At 39.4% G+C, this 16,084-nt stretch overlaps 1 protein-coding gene across 14 annotated transcripts in view; it reads left to right on the top strand.

The window, feature by feature from the left end:
* Window positions 1–1,238: 1,238 nt before the first annotated feature.
* The window catches only part of gro (groucho), a 442,779-nt gene continuing 427,933 nt past the window's right edge, over window positions 1,239–16,084 (top strand). For 6 of the 14 annotated variants that reach the window (XM_065220641.1, XM_065220643.1, XM_065220649.1 and 3 more), the window contains exon 1: window positions 1,240–2,264. In XM_065220641.1, coding sequence (XP_065076713.1) covers window positions 2,229–2,264 — 36 coding nt within the window. In that variant the 5' untranslated portion in view covers window positions 1,240–2,228. Of the gene's footprint in view, window positions 2,265–16,084 lie in introns of all 14 variants that reach the window. The other 8 variants (XM_065220636.1, XM_065220647.1, XM_065220638.1 and 5 more) reach the window with 3 other exon arrangements.

Raw genomic sequence — 16,084 nt, forward strand, 5'->3', positions numbered from 1 at the left:
TGCATGAAGTCAAAATCGATAAAATGAAAATCACGCATCATCAGAATCGAGTGTGATTAAAGCGATATCTCATCATCTGATTTGAATGTACCTACAAAACTGTTTATTCTAATAATAATTGATCACCTTAAATTTCTAAATATTTGTCTTTCTTATTAATATAATTTCAGATTATCCATCCCGAACATTCTCCAAAGAAAAAAAAATCGAGCTCCCCGAAATCATGACCCAATACACAACAGTGTACGTATTCAATTAGCTCCGGTCTCTGCGCTGCCACCAACACCACCACCACCACTACCACTTCGCTGTATTCATCCAGCATCCACAAGAGTAAACTATCATATCTCTATATAGTAGGCTAGATCAGCAGATCTCCGAACCGAGTGAGACCAAGAGACAAGCGACGAGAAATCAGTAGTTTGTCTTGTCGGTTCGGTTGCATCGGGATCCAATCGGATGAACGGAAAGTAGCAGCCAGCAGCGTGTGTACGTAATTAATTGCTCAGTTCCGCTCCCTATCCACCCCGCCACCACCTACCGTGTCCACACGTTCGAGCATCATCCGGTGCTGATGGTCACACTCGTTCAGTTACTCAGCTGTGCCGTGTTCAACCTACCACCCCGGGAGGTGTCGACGGATAAAAAGTCATAATAAATAATTAATTAATTCGGTGCCACTTCTGCTTACTGTTTTGCTTCTGTTGTTGCTGTTGCATTTAAAGTAGTTTTGTTTCAGTTTGCGGTGAGAAGCTAATTTGCACTCTTGTTTCTCTTGCCGGCGACGGGCTGATGTTGTATCAACATTGACCTGTCACGGTGTGTTTGTCCAGAGGAGCATAGCGTCACGAGACGCTGAGGTTTTGTGGTTTTGTGCTCGGCGGAAAAGGAAGCGAAGCAAGAATATACGGTAGAAAGGAAAACAATGTCGAAGGTGGCAGCAAAAGCCACCAATTAGCATACAATCGTGTAAATCCAACTACCAGAGTGTCATTGGCAAGGTAAATAAAGAAAAGAAAGAAGGATAAAGATAAGCCAACCGGAGGGTAGAAAAATGAAGAAGAAACAGTGATCAGAAGCAAGCAGTGAGCAGAAATAATAAAATTTATACAACACTCACCAGTACGACGGCATCGGAAAGATAAAACGTAAATATAAAAACACGGGAAAAGGAGACGCGGAAGAAGTGGAGCAAAAACCGAACGAAAGAAAATTACTCGTTTTAACGTCATACAAGCGGCGTGGCGGTCGTCGGCGGAGGAGAGTTTGCGGTCATTCTACGACTGCTTGGGTTGATTGTTGTATTTTTTCTTCATGTTCTATCCCTTTTTCTTTTCTGTGATTGTGTGCAGCAGCAGCAGCCATCGTCGTCGGTAGTGAAAAGAAAAAAAAAAGAAGCAAAAATCTGCAATTATTGCTGAAATTAAGCCGAATAAAATTCTGTTTACCGGAGAGAGAAAAAAAAGCAAAACAAGCTTAAAGTGCTAATAAGTAATAATCAGTATGTGTTAAGCCGAAGCAAATAAGAAATTACCCAAAAGAAGGTGAGTGGTGATTGCAAACGAATTAAAGCATCAATACAAATTTAACGGTTTCCGGGTCGAAAAAAAAGAGAGGAAAAAGCGCTGATTGATAAATTGATTGATTGCGTGTTTCTCTTCCATATAATTTTTTCGATCCGTCAGTGACGTGCTTGCGGATCGGGCAATAAAAAAGAAAAAAAAAAGTGCAAGCGAGTACCAATAAAAGGTAATTAATCGCAATAAAAGTGCGTGTGTAGTAGTGGTTTCGAAGGCAAAAACCCCAGCAGAAGAGTGTTAAATAAAGCTGAAGAAACCTCTTCTCCGGAGGTGCAGAAATTATCTTTCAATTTGCTCCGGTTTTTTTTTTCTTTTGCTGTTGTTCAATGTGAAACCGGTTCGCCGCCGATAATGGCGTGAGAGAGTGAAGATCACACGGCGATCGACGACGCGACAACGACGACGGTACGTCAATCTTGAATCGGAAGAACAACAACACACGAAGAAAAGAGAAGAAGAAAAGCCGAAAATTCAATTAAACAACAACAGCTTCGGGGAGGTGTCGGAGAGGTGCTGCTATTATTAGGCTGAGCTGAGTGAATTGGAGTTTGGAAGGTTCCGAGTGGAAGCCGGAGTCGGGTGTAATCGGAGTAGAAATTCCATTAGTATAGCAGTAAAGTGTGGAATTCAAGAAAAAGGCAGCGGAAAATGTACCCGGCGCCAGCGAGACACCCGTCAGCTACGGTGAGTTGGTTTCGAGATGTTTTGTTGGTTAATGTTTTGCGTCATGTTTTTGGGGTGATTGATTTTAGTTATGCGATTTTTTTTGGGTTCATACAGTCATATAAATCGGTAATTGATGTTTACTTAAGGGAATGGGCTTCTCATATTTTCTTTAATGTTTCTTAAGAGAATGGTTGTTCATTAGAGTGATGCAAAATTTGAAATTTTCGCTCCACAATACTTAAACGATTCCAAATCGGATCCTGACTAACCTCTCAAAATTTGAACCCATTTTGGTGAGAAACTGAGATGGCACAAACCATTTGAAGTTTGTATGGGAATTACTATGGTAAAACCAAGATTTTTGTTCATGTCTATCTAATAATTCACCATATCGGTCTGCTTCAAAAGCTTTCAACTGTATTTGTAGGAAATTTTCCCAGCTAAAACTTTGTTGAAGACTATTTTTCGATTAAATGCAAGGATAGAAAGTTATCAATGGTTCAATACGCTGATGTCTTATGATCATGCTCAATCAACTGCTCAGCAGTCAACATTGGTGTTTCTGGGGCGTTGAATAGGACACAAAAATCATGGCTACTATGTCACACTGCAAAATACAGTGTTGCCTACAAAGCAGCTGCTTGATCATGTCATAAGTTTACCAATCTCTTAAATAATATATAACTTTTTCCTGTCTCGTTTTACATGGAAATGATCTTCAGCAAAGTTGTAGCTGAGAAAATTTTCTATAAGAATGGCCATCGAACTGTTTCGCAGCTCAATTTGGAAAAACACTAGAAGGCTTGTGTGAAGTCTGTTTCTATCCAAATGAGTTGTAACTTTGGGAGGCTGACCAGGACCCAATTTGAAATCATTTAAGCACTGTGGAGCGAAAAAGTCAAATTTTGCATCAGTCTATTGTTCATACTTACAACTAGCGTCGCATAGTTTGCTAAAAATATTTAACCACTCTAGCTTGTCACATACATCTGATTATTGACGCATTTCGCGCCAAATCGAATCGAAGTTGGCAACACCCTCTCAGATTTCAATGAAATTTTCTGGATGTGTAGACTAGGATCACAGGAGTGGAACTTTGGATCAGAAAGTGGCTCCACTTGTCATTTGCGAACACTAGCGCACCTAGCGGTAGAAGGCATCTTCTGCCTGCAGTTAAGATAGGCAGCATGCTATGATAGTGTGAGTGCACATAGAAAGCCCGTGTAAAACGCTACCACAATACATTGCTGGTTGAGCAGAACAACGGACCACTTTTTTATTCATCGATTGTTTGCACTTCCCCTTCTGTTCTGTGCTAGGATGGGTCATCATGATCATTTTTTCAGAACAACGTTTTTTTGGCTCCATTTGGGGTCTCAAACAACTGTGCGAAATTCGGGGACGATTGGTTGTAGCCCGGCTTTCCGCATTGCGTTTGAAATTTGTATGGAAATTAGTATTGGAAAACCTACTTTTTGCATCTTTATTACTAGAGATCACAATTTCGCACAAACCACGCAAATGCCTTAAAGAATAGCACAGGAAGTGCCCAAAAACTTTGCTTAAGGATGTGTGGTTTTAGAATGCCCCTAAACAAAGTTATAGAGGCTTAAAGATTAATGTTTCGAATTTAATGTCAAAAATCCCTTTTTCTGCCAACACTGCCGTCGTACTAGAGCTTCCATCCCGGGATGTCCCGGGATTGTGGCATTTCCCGGGATTTCCAAATCCCGGGAAATAAATTTATAAATCCCGAGATCACGTGAATCACGGGAATTTTTTTTTTATTTGAAACTCTTTTACTCCACTCTTTTTTCCATAGAAGTTCGTGGAACTTTGTAAAACCTCAGGGACCATTATAGATCTTCAGGACAGTAGAATGTTAAACAACTTCGTAGACGATGATTACGGAACATCGCATGAATTATACCTTCGTACAAGTTCAGCAAGCTGGGCAGAAATTCAGTTGTCCCTATCGAAAAATTAAAAGATGTAAGCTATGGAAAAATCTTTGAAGTACTGGGAACTTCGAAGAAGTTGACGGAAAATCCCAGGATTTCGTCGAATTTTCTACATATTCAGGGAACTTTATGTAGACTTTGAGTTCATGGAACTGAGTTTAAGTTCAAGAAACTTCTTGAATATACAGGAATCTTCGTATAACTGATATTCACGGATTTGCAATGATATCTCTGGATATTATTCAAGACTTTACAACTTAATCAAGAAATTTTCTGAAGATCTGCATGTGTTCAAAAATTCAAGACATCTTTTAGACATCCTTCCAAGACGGAAGTTTGATTAGAGAGTATTTAAAGGATATACAGCTGGTCGAAGATTTAAAGACGACTGGATATTTTTCAAGACTTCAGGTTGATCAATTATTATTCTTAAGATATTCAACTGTTCGTAAAATTCAAATTAGGAAATCTGAAGATCTTAAACTGGTCAAACATTCAATTGGCTCTCTCAAGATGGCAGATCGGTTAGGAAGTACTTAAAAGATCTCCAGCTGATCGAAGATTTCAAAAAAGTCCTCTGGATATTTTTCAAGGCTTCAGGTATTATTGTGAAGGTATTCTCCCAAAACTGAACGTTGATCAGGAAGTATTCAAACGATCTCTAGCTAATCGAATATTTCAGTGAAGTCCTGTGAATATTCAATTGGATCAAGTTTTATTCTGAAATATCCGATTTTGGTTACATTATTTATATTCAACATATTCAGGAAGAAGCTTAAAATATGAAATCAAAAACTTCATTTATTTAACAAAAATCTTCATATGCCAGGTAACAATTTTAAAAATCCATCGGAAGTCTTCTTCAGCTTTCGCATGTCTTGAAACAACTTCACAAATCATGAGATGTCTTCAAAATGTCTGCATGAAAAAAATACCTTCACAGAATTTAATATGTCTTCAAAATGAAGATATGTCTTTAAATGTGTTGTCCCTATTAATTGAAGAAATCTCCTTTTTTAATCTTTCTTCGAATGAGATGATACATACGAATATCAAAACAATTTACTATCTTTATTCACTTCCCGGGATCCCGGGATTTCCCGGGATGGTAGAAGCCACCGGGAAATGGAAGCTCTACGTCGTACCAATGATAGTCAGACTCCAACTCAAATAATTTCGGTGTTTTTTTATCTTATCGATTGGGTATGTTCAGATGTATTCAAAAATATGTGCTTCATTTAATAGGCGTAGATATATATGGAAAGGGCTTACTGTATGCTTTCCGGTCCTCACTTTTATCAATGATAGTAAAGATAAAGACTAAAATAACTTCGGAGTTTCCCATCTCTCGAGTTGTTCGGATGGGTTATTCAAAAATATTTGCTAAATCTCATAAAAGCAGTCGTAAAGCGAGTCCCCCGTTCCCTTTCCTACTCTTTTGGTGCAATATACAATGTCATATACATTCACACAAATGTCATTGGATTGTAATGATTATATTTCATTTTAATATATTCTACGATTTCTCAGGGTACTCTTTTCGATGCTGTTCTATCCCCTGAAGCAAATATTGCTGTTGAACTAGGTCTCGGGTCGATCTCTTGATAAGTCAGAAATTAGCTTCACCCTTCATTCAGCCAGTCATCAAGGAAACATCTGTATCATTACTCCGCCGGTTTTTGCATGGAGCCGGTCGAAATTTCGAAAAGGAAGCAGCACTTTTAGAAATGACGTTTGACTTGGAAACCCAACTGAAACGTAGCCCACTTAAAGTTAGCCCAACAAGTGCAATCCGAATGTACCAGTGTCTGAGACTAAACCGGTGAAGACAGTTTTCGTTTTCTCCCGTTTTTGTTTTTTTACGTACGACTACTTCTGTATTTTCTATATGCGGGTGGGCCCGAATGGCAGTTTAATATTTCAAACAAAAGCTTTATAAAGAAATAATATATCAGTCAAACAACATCTCCACACTAACAAATGAACGGATATTAAATATTTACAGTACAACAACTTTCGTTTTAAAAATTGCATATAGTATGCCCCCACCCCCGCTTTCTAACTACGCTTATGAGATTGAGCAAATGTTTTTGAATATTTTTTTGTTTTGTTTATTAAGTTATTTGATAAGGCTCAACCGAATTAACTTTACAGAGCCGAGGATTCTTGGTCACTATACAATACATCTTAAAACTATAGTCAAAAGGTACAACACAATAAACACTTTATCTTCCGCTATCCAAAAAGCCTCCTCCATCAGAACTGGAGCCGCTTCCAGTAGTCTCATTGTATGGCAAATTGTTGTACGCCAATTGTTGTCAGAGCGCGTCCATTGCAGCAATGGACGCAAAACCGTGGTCAGCAATCAGACACTCATCACGAAACGGTTGCTTTCCAAAGTCGACGACGGATCGACCGAAAGAACTGCTGATGAAGAACAATGAGGAGGACCACACAATGGTTGCTGCCGAGAAAACAGACGATCGCGTAGCACACATCGAGAGTGGCCAAGCCGAGTGAACACTGGAATAATTTATCTAAACATACCAAATCGATAAGATAAGAAACTCCGAAGTTATTTCATTTTGAAACTTCACTTCTATTGATACGAGTGAGGGGGCGGGGTATATTATTACTTCCCCTCCCCCCCTCTTCAACTATACATATGAGATAGAGTAATTGTTTTTGAATAATTCATCTGAACATACGAAATCGGCAAGATAAGAAACTCCGAAAATATTTCAGTATGGAATCTGACTCCTATTGGTACACCGGCAGTGTTGGCAGAAAAAGGGATTTTTTGTGTTTAATTCAAACCATAAATATTTGAATAGTTATAACTTTTTTTTAGATACATTCTAGCACCGTACTTTCTTTGGCATAGTTGTTAGGAACTTCTTGAACTATATTTGTACATACTGAGTTGCATGGCTCATTGCAGGTTTTCCCATACTAATTTCCATACAAATTTCCATCAAAATGCAGAAATCCGAGTTACAACCAATCGTCCCCAAATTTCGCACAGTTGTTTGGGACTCCAAATGGAACCAAAAAGAAAAAGGGTTGTTCTCGATTGGTGAGGTAAAGTTTACGATTTTCCTTATAACGATGACCCAGTTTAGTGTAGACTTTGACTAAATAAGCACTTTTGCATACTCAGTTTTTCCAAAATGTATCTAGACTAACATTTGAAAAGAACCAAACTTTTTCGGCCGATTTTTCTTTCAAAAAAAAATGTTGAAAAATGACAACTCCTACAAAAATGTGTTGTATGGATGACTTTTAGGAAACTGTCCAAGTTTTCGAAAAAAAAAATACCGAAAAAAAACCATTTGTGACCTACACTGAAAATAATCGATTTAAAAAATTTAAAGTCGATTAAAAAAATGGCCATGTCTGATTTGGATGAAACTTTTCCTCAAGATATGTAATTATGTTTACTACCATCCGTCCATACATCGCAAGATGGTCACTTTTAATAAAAAAAAAAGTTTTTCTCACAACAACTTTTTCATGTCTGAACTGATTTTTTCAACGTACCATTTTCACACAAAACTAAACCAGTGAAGCTCAAAATCATCTCAGAACCCAATGAAGCTCAATTTGTGATTCAATTTTGTCTAATCAGAAACTAATTACTTGGATTAATCTAGAATTCCATATGAAAAGAGCTATATCATTAGAAAATAATATAATTGATTATATTGTCTACTACTGAGGCGAAATCCGATACTTCTATAGCAACTTAGCGAAAATTATCCATAAAGAATCAGGCATGAATAAAATTTAAATGGAAATCAACAGTTGGCCTATTGAATATTAATAAAGTGTTCAATTTAGCAGATTCTTAGCAAAATTTCTAATCGATTGGCTTGTTTAGAATTAAAATGCATCCGCTTTTGACAGAGTTATATGTGGTCAAAAACTGGCCACTTTTCGTAATATCGTCACTTTTGATTAAAAAAAAAAGACGTGATCCTACTTCAAAAACCTCATTCCGAATTTGAGAAGACATTTTCTTGTTCACTAGAAACGTCTGTTTCTTATGTTTCTTCCATCTCTAATTTTTCCAGCCGATCTTCGCTTTCTTGGATTAGATCTTCGATAAAAATGACCCTACAATGTTTGTTTACAAAATGGAGTTGAGGCCATTTCAATAGTTGGTCTTGATATACTCAAAAATAAACAAAGCATTCTAATATTTTTCATCAAATAATGTTCAAACAATCGCCGTCTGACAGAATGTTTTGATTTCAAGATTTAGTTTTCATTCTCTAAAAGATCAAAGTTAGATGGCTCTCGTCCAGGCCAGGGGATGTTTAGGTCTCTTTTTATTTCTAGGGATGGATGGTCTTTCTAGGAATGTCTTTGAAGTTTTTGGTAATGTGTTAGTGTTTCCAGCTGAAGACTCTTCCCAGTTATAATTTTCTGTAGCTATTTATTAAAACTTGAACTTCGTCAGGATTACTCCCGGAAGATTTTTTCGATAATTTCTGGAAGTTTCTTCCAACTTCCCCTTGAAGATTTCGACCAGCTTCTTCGGAAGGATTCTTATGATTTCTCTGAGAGGTTTCGTCTAACTTTGCAAGGAAGTTTCTTCCAAAATCTCCTGGAAGTTTTTTTTTTAAACTTGCCCTGGAAGAATCTTCTACCTTCTCCCGCAAATTTCTTCCATTGTTCAACGGAAGTTTCATCAACTTTTCGTTCCAACAGTATCTTCAGATTACCCTCACAAGACCTACTGGCTACCGCTGCAAGTGGAAACTATTTCCCATTTCATCCGGGCTTCCCCAACGGAAAACTTTTCTGAATTATTCTGAAAGTTTCATCCGGCTGCCTAAATTTGCATGGAAGTCTCTTCTAACTTTACCCGGGAATTTCTCACAGATTGTGTCAGAAGCGTCTACCGGTTTCGTTTGGAAGATTCTTCGCCAGGAAGCTTTCCTGACTTTGCACTAAAGATTCGTCAAAATTTCTCCGGCAAATTTCTATCAATTTTCCCCAAAAGTTTTTCAACTGTCTTTGGATGTTTCTTCCAGCTTCCCTGACGGTGGTGTATTTCTACATTTTCTCCAAGGAAGTCCTGGGTTGTGTGGTCATTTTTAATATAAAATATGCTTAACTTTGTTTTTGTACAAAAAAACCATGTTTCTCGGGAAGTCAAACTAGTTTCCTGGGAATTGGGAAATGATAATTCTGGTAAAATGCCCGGGCAGGAAACACTAGATAATGTGATTTCAAGACCAAGGAAGTAGGAATTTGGCCGAATGTTTTCAGAAGATTAATTTTAGCTCATGAAAATTAATACTCAATCTCGCAAAATCGGTCAAAGAGGTTTCACATTTTGTTGTACTACATGCCAGAAATGAGGAAACTCATCATTAATAATTATTATTAATAATTACGGTGTACCGTGATTAGCAACATTTTATTTGCTAGCATTCATAAAGGAAGAGGGATTTAAATCTCTGAGAATATTTAGCTGGAAAAAGTCAGACTTAGGGTCAACTCTCTCCAGAAGCGTTCGTTGTTTCCCCTGATACTCCTGCAAAAAGGCATCAATAGACACGTGTTGAAAAAGGTTGAACAGGAACGGTTTGAATTTTCATCGTCTGGTGTTGTTGCGGTGCTCGATATTTAACACAAAAGGAGCATTCTTGAATGCGGTCTTTAATTTAACTTTTCATCCCAGATCAAAATAGGTTAGTTCTGGCAAACTTCACAGTTGATTCTATTCTGAAATTTATATGAAACTAGTTGAGTGTGCCCGGTCTTGCTCGGGATTCAATATTAGCTTGAGTTTATGCGCCGATTAAAAAAAAAGCATGCTATATTGTACGTAGACCCCCCCCCCCCAATTATCTAAGGGGCTACCCCCTATGATTATCTCCTTATACCCCCACATGCCTAATTTGGTTCGATTTGCTTGATTAGTTATGCAGAAATGTCTGTTTCATTTGTATGGGAGCCCCCCCTTACAGAAGGGGGAGGGGTCTCGAACCATCATAAGAACCTTCCACGGCCCCAAAAACCCCTGTATACAAATTTTCACGCCAATCGGTTCAGTAGTTTCCGAGTCTATAAGGGTCAGACAGACAGACAGACAGACAGACAGACAGAAATTCATTTTTATATATATAGATTTGTCAATGAGCGATTGTCGAAGGGAAGTAGGAACCACCACGTGCCATTTTTTCATACTGGGAGTGTCCAGAATCCCACTTTGGATTGACTGGATTATTTGAAATCCCCCTGGACTGTCATGAATCCCCCTCAATATTGAGTGAAATCCTTCCTGTGATTGTGCGGAATCTCCCCTGGGATAGTCCATATTCCTTCTTTGGATTTTCCGAAGTCTACTTTGATATTGTTGGGAAGCCGAACTGGGCTTGTTCGGAATCTCTACTGAGACTGTCGTAAATGCCCTTTGCGATTGACTAGAACCCTCCTATGGAACCCTGTAATAGAACATCATCGGCATGGCAGTAAAGCAAGACAGCTCTGACTGTTCCGTTAGGTCACCATAAAAATCCTCCATCGATTTTGAGGGGGCAGCTTGTAGTTCCTTTTGTACACGTGCAATTGCTCTTCCATTTGCCGAAAGATCTTCCCGGTTAAGCATTGCAAACGCACCGTTTAAAATGTTGTTGCTTTGCTTTGCTTGACAGTATCGGTTGCTATGTGAATTTGATGTTGAGCAACGCGAGTTACCCAGAGTTACTCAAAATTAACTCCGATTTTACTCATGATCAATGGCTGTCTTGCCCCAAGGTTACTCCTGAAAAATCGGGGTTCCAACAGCATTTTTGACGTAGGACTACGTCTGTGGTTTCTATATGGGGGTATACTTTGTAAAAACCGAAAATGGTACATGTAACGAAATTATGAAAGATTTTGAACGTTAATAACTCAGCTGCCCCTGCACCAATTTCAATAATTTTATCATCAATCGATCAGAAATATTTCTACGCAATGATTTTTAACAAGAAACGATTGAAAAAGTGGTAAATGTCAAGCATTGTCCAAAAGCGTCGAAATAACTAACAAATCCAATAATTACGTACATGCATATGCTGCTTCCCCAACACAGTCATCAGAGAATCGAGAGTGTGAAAAATAGGGAGGATGCAATTGCGTAACATTTTGCACACTCATCGCCATATTCAGAACCACACGCCCCCCAATGACCAAACAAAATGCTCTCCAGAGCTGTAATCTTGTAACCAAACTTGGAAGCGGGGTGCAAGTGATTTTGATCGATTCTCTTCATCGACTTTCTGTTTCGTTAATATAACTCGACGGCAAACACATTCATTGATACGTTTGTTGTTCTGCTTCTAAGTTCCTTAATTCAGTCGTCGTCATAGAAATGAAAACTAGCATCGCACTGCTTTTGGTTCTTGGGTTGCTGGCTGCAATTCTGCTGTTCGGCATTTTCGAAGGATCACAAAAAAAAACACGAATTTACACTATTTTCTAGCCTAAAAGTCCAATTATTCAATTAGAGATTAATTGTAAAAAAATTTCCAGCCAGATTGAATATTTATCGAATTATCAATTATTCAAGCGCGTAACCGACATCCCTTTTTATTTCTACTCGTTTGATTTAGCGCAGTAGAGAAAATAAATAAAAGTACTAATTTATCTGAACAGACATAGAGAAGAACCATGACATGAAACATGATCATAAATTCGCCGAAAAAGATGCTAAGTGTCTTTATGCTAAATGCTAATATTTACGAACTTGTTGAGAGAAGGAGTTTAACGAGAAAAACTAAAAAGGGGAGGAGCTTTAGCTGATATTCTGCGACCTTCCAACCTATAGCAGACACCAGTTAATCCAGCAGGGGTCGGCCTAGACGGGCCTAGACTCTTGCGAGTGCCCAATGATTGAACCGACGAATATGGGATTGTCCTGTCCGATTTGCTGATCCAGCTGCTTACACGTCATTATCATCTTCCAAAGGCTTTAAGCCTGTCTCAACTAAAATTCATATCAAAAGGTTCTTTTCAGAGCAATAATAGTCATACTAAAGAGTATAAAGGGAATCACGAACTTAGGGGTGGGTTTTCGTTGTCTCATCAGAGCGTTGTTGCCAGTATGAATTGTAGTTCGGCTCTAGATTCGTCTGGAGTTTTTTAGAGTGTTCTACAGATAATTTTTGGACTGTTATAAAGTCATTGTCAAGGGACTTCCAGAGAGAGAGAGAGAGAGAGAGAGAGAGAGAAAGAGAGAGAGAGAGTTTCAAATTTATTTTATAAGAATTCTGAAAAGAGCTCTCAATCAATTTAAAGCCTGTAAAGTTTTAAAGAAGACTTCAAACGTGTTGCAGAACCAAATTAAAGATCCAGCAAAGGTGCTGATGTCTTAGAAATGACCCATCTAAGCTTCGGCTCAATCGCATTCAGTTTTATGCTTAATTCAAATGTGTATATCACTAAGCCGGGAAAATTTTGCGGCGCCGGTGGTGTAGTGGTAAGCGTAATTACCTCTCACAGCAGGCCTGGGTTCAATGCCAGTCAGCGCCGCCGGGATGTTCTGAGGCATAACAACTCTGATCACGCCTTCGGAACGGAAGTAAAGCCGTTGGTCCCCGGTTCATGAGTTGATGGGTCGATAGGTAGGGTCCAGGTGTGGGAGCTGCCTCCCTGGCGTCGGTAGCATTGGTGATCAGCACGGAAAACAAGATCGACGGAAAACAAATCAAGGAAAAAAAAAAAACGGGAAAATTTCAATGGTCACCATGAGGATGGAGGAGACCTGGATGATTTTATGCCCCCAGTGTTGAGTTCGGAAGTAGTCAGAAAAGAACTTTTAAGGGAGAGATTTTTTTTGACTGTATGTTTTGTATTACTTTTGCGTGAAGTCAACGATTTACATAGTTGAAGATGCTAATTTCAAATAACAGACTAAAGTGGTAATTTTTATATGAGGAGATGAAATTATAGAGCTGATAGTTCCGTTAGAGTACGGCAGTGTGAAAATTGTATATAGAGAGTAGAAAGCGATCAAGGACAATTTTAGGAAGGTACAAATCGGTTTGATCATCTCTCTTTACCAAACTCCCCTGTTGGAGAGGGATGGTGAGGGGTATTCCCCCCGCCACCACTGGCTTTCTACTCTCTATATACAATTTTCACACTGCCGTACTCCAACGGAACTATCAACTCTATACTTTCATCTCCTCATCTATCGTATAAAAATTACCACTTTGACTTTAGTCTATTATTTGAAATTAGCATCTTCAACTATGAGAGAAAATTGCCATGCGAAGGACCTCTTGATCTTGAAGGACGGATCATGAACATGCTGAAAACTTTAAGCGATTAAGCAAGCTTTGTTTGTAGATTTATATTGAGATGGTTGCAACCTGGTGTTTACCACGTTTAAAATTGTTGAATTACCTATTATGTACAATTTTAAGACCACATATTCCTACGATAGCCTCAAGATAGACTTGTCTGAATAATTACACAATAATTACTCCTACTTTGGAAGTATGTCCAAACACTCTTACGCCGTAGGATCCGTCCTAATGAACCACTTTAGCTCAAACACATCTCCACGTTAACATCAAACAATTCCCTCCGCATCTGTCAGCGTTCCCCAACGAAACGGAACGCCAGCCATGCTGGAATAATTACTCCTCCGTCGTCGTCGTCGTCGTCGTCGTCGTCGTCGTCGTCGCTGAGCCACTCCAAGCAGTAAATCCTTCGCTGATTTGCTCCTCCAGGCAACTGGCACCATAACATCCTGATGACTGTTATTAAGCATTGAATTAAGTCTCATTACCTGATGACTTTGACGACGACGACGACCACGGATGCAACCCAGGGTAACCTTAATTATCGGATCAAGGGGGCGCTAGCTTTCGTTCGCCATGCGGTTCTACCTACACACATAAACTCCCCGCTCATCCTCTTTATGCCCGGTCGGGGTGTAATGATGTCAATTTCGATGCGAATCGCATGCTCGCACGCAATTCACTTCACCACCGCACCACACCGGTGTCCCGTCCGTCGTCATTTGCTGCCAGTATAATTGAGCGACCACCAATGTTCGATAACGTAAGAAAATCGGTCCTCAATTGGAGCTCTGTTTGGCCAACGTACGCAATTCGTTCGTTGTTGGGAGAAATCGCGTCGGCTAGTGTTGTTGGGGCGCGATCCCTATCGCTGGCTTGTTCAAACAAGCTCATACAAATCGAATGTGGCACTTATTGCATGATGGACCCGACAAGCGAACAGCATGTTCGCTGGTGGTGGCAGGAATTTTCCACTCGCGGACCCGTTATCAGCCTCAGCGGCAATTGTAAGGCAGAGATCCGACGACGACGCTAAGAGACGCAATCAAACAATGATCAATTGAAGGCGAACTACAGCAAGTACGTACAAGAAGGCTGACAAAATTGCTGTCGTGACCTAATCTCGCACGAGAACGAGGAGCAGCAACAGCCCGGGCGGGCCTGGCTTCGCTCTGGTGATTAATTACTAGCGATTGGGTGCTGCGGAAAAGTGGGTGCTGGTGATAAGGACCGTACAATTTGACGCTCCTATGGAAAGTATCAACTGCGGTGATAACACGGTTGAAGTATTTAAATTCAATTTCGGATGGGCTACTCGAAATGTCCAAAGCTGCAATGATAACGACTAATTGGATCGAGTTTGTGCGGGCGAAGGGGGGGTAAGGAATGCATTAGTGACTTAATTAGAGATAAGAATTTCGGGGATCCCAAATAGGATGTCTTGATTGATGTTTCAATGGGGCTACGTGGGAATCCAAATATATTTTCTACGGGCACTTGTGGCGAACATTTAAAATTCTAATTAGAGGAACAAAAATGCTCTCCAAATTCTTGGGTGCGACACCGAAAGAAGCATAAAACTTTAGTAGAAGCCAACTTTTCCTAAAACAAACCCCGCCAACTATTAATTAGTAGTTTCGTTAGTTAGCCGTCCAACTAAGTCAGACCTGCATGTGCACATCCCGGAATGGCAAAACCGCAAACTGATGGCTTCCATAAAGTGAGCGAGGAAAATAAGCGAAACATTTTTCTCCGGTTTTGTGGGTGGAACGATCAGAGGCGGCAACAGCAGCAGCAGCAAGTAAACGCGATTCGTTTGTGTTTCAATTTTCCACTCGACGGAATTTTCGCCGCTTATTTGTTTTTTTTGCTGCATTAGTTTTCCTTTCGTTACGCTGATGCTTAATCTGTTTGTAGTTCGCTGCGATGCAGAGTTATAATTTTGCAGTTTGTTTTCGCCTCGGAAACAAGGAGGGAAACACTGATAAGCTTAAGACAAGCTGGAGGCAGTCGTTTCCGTTTTGCCGTATTTGCCAGAGAAAATTGATTTGATATTCATTTCGCTTAGTTGGGCGAGGAATAACGGAGCTGCATTTTACTTCATTAACATCCGAGTTTATTTAGAAATCATCCCTCTCAAATACTTACTCATTCATAGAGTTTACATTGGTCGGCCTTTGCTAACCACCCGGGATTCGGGAAACAGCTGATGGCTCTTCCCGGGAATTTCATATTCAAAGAAATAACCGCTGGAATTCGACGGGAGAGCCGGGAATAATCAATAAACCTTGATTTTTTACGTCAGAATTTCTGAATCAACTAATGGAACAGAGCGAGTTTTTGCTAGGAATACTCAGAAGCAGAGATGGGCGGAGAAAACAAAATACAATTTGGCAGCAGGGTTTTGTATGTAAATTATCTTGCAACCCTTGCTAGAAGCCTGCATTTCACATGACTTTTCTTTTCGATTCGATGTACGTGCAAAATAATAATTGAAAGCGTCGCAATATTGTACACATTTCTGGCACCAATTAATCAACTTACAAAGAAAAAATAATCAATAGAATTAGAA

The sequence above is a fragment of the Ochlerotatus camptorhynchus genome, unplaced genomic scaffold (assembly GCF_037179485.1).
Source record: "Ochlerotatus camptorhynchus isolate MF236.1 unplaced genomic scaffold, CSIRO-AGI_Acam_v1.1 ptg000130l, whole genome shotgun sequence".
NCBI lineage: Eukaryota > Metazoa > Arthropoda > Insecta > Diptera > Culicidae > Ochlerotatus > Ochlerotatus camptorhynchus.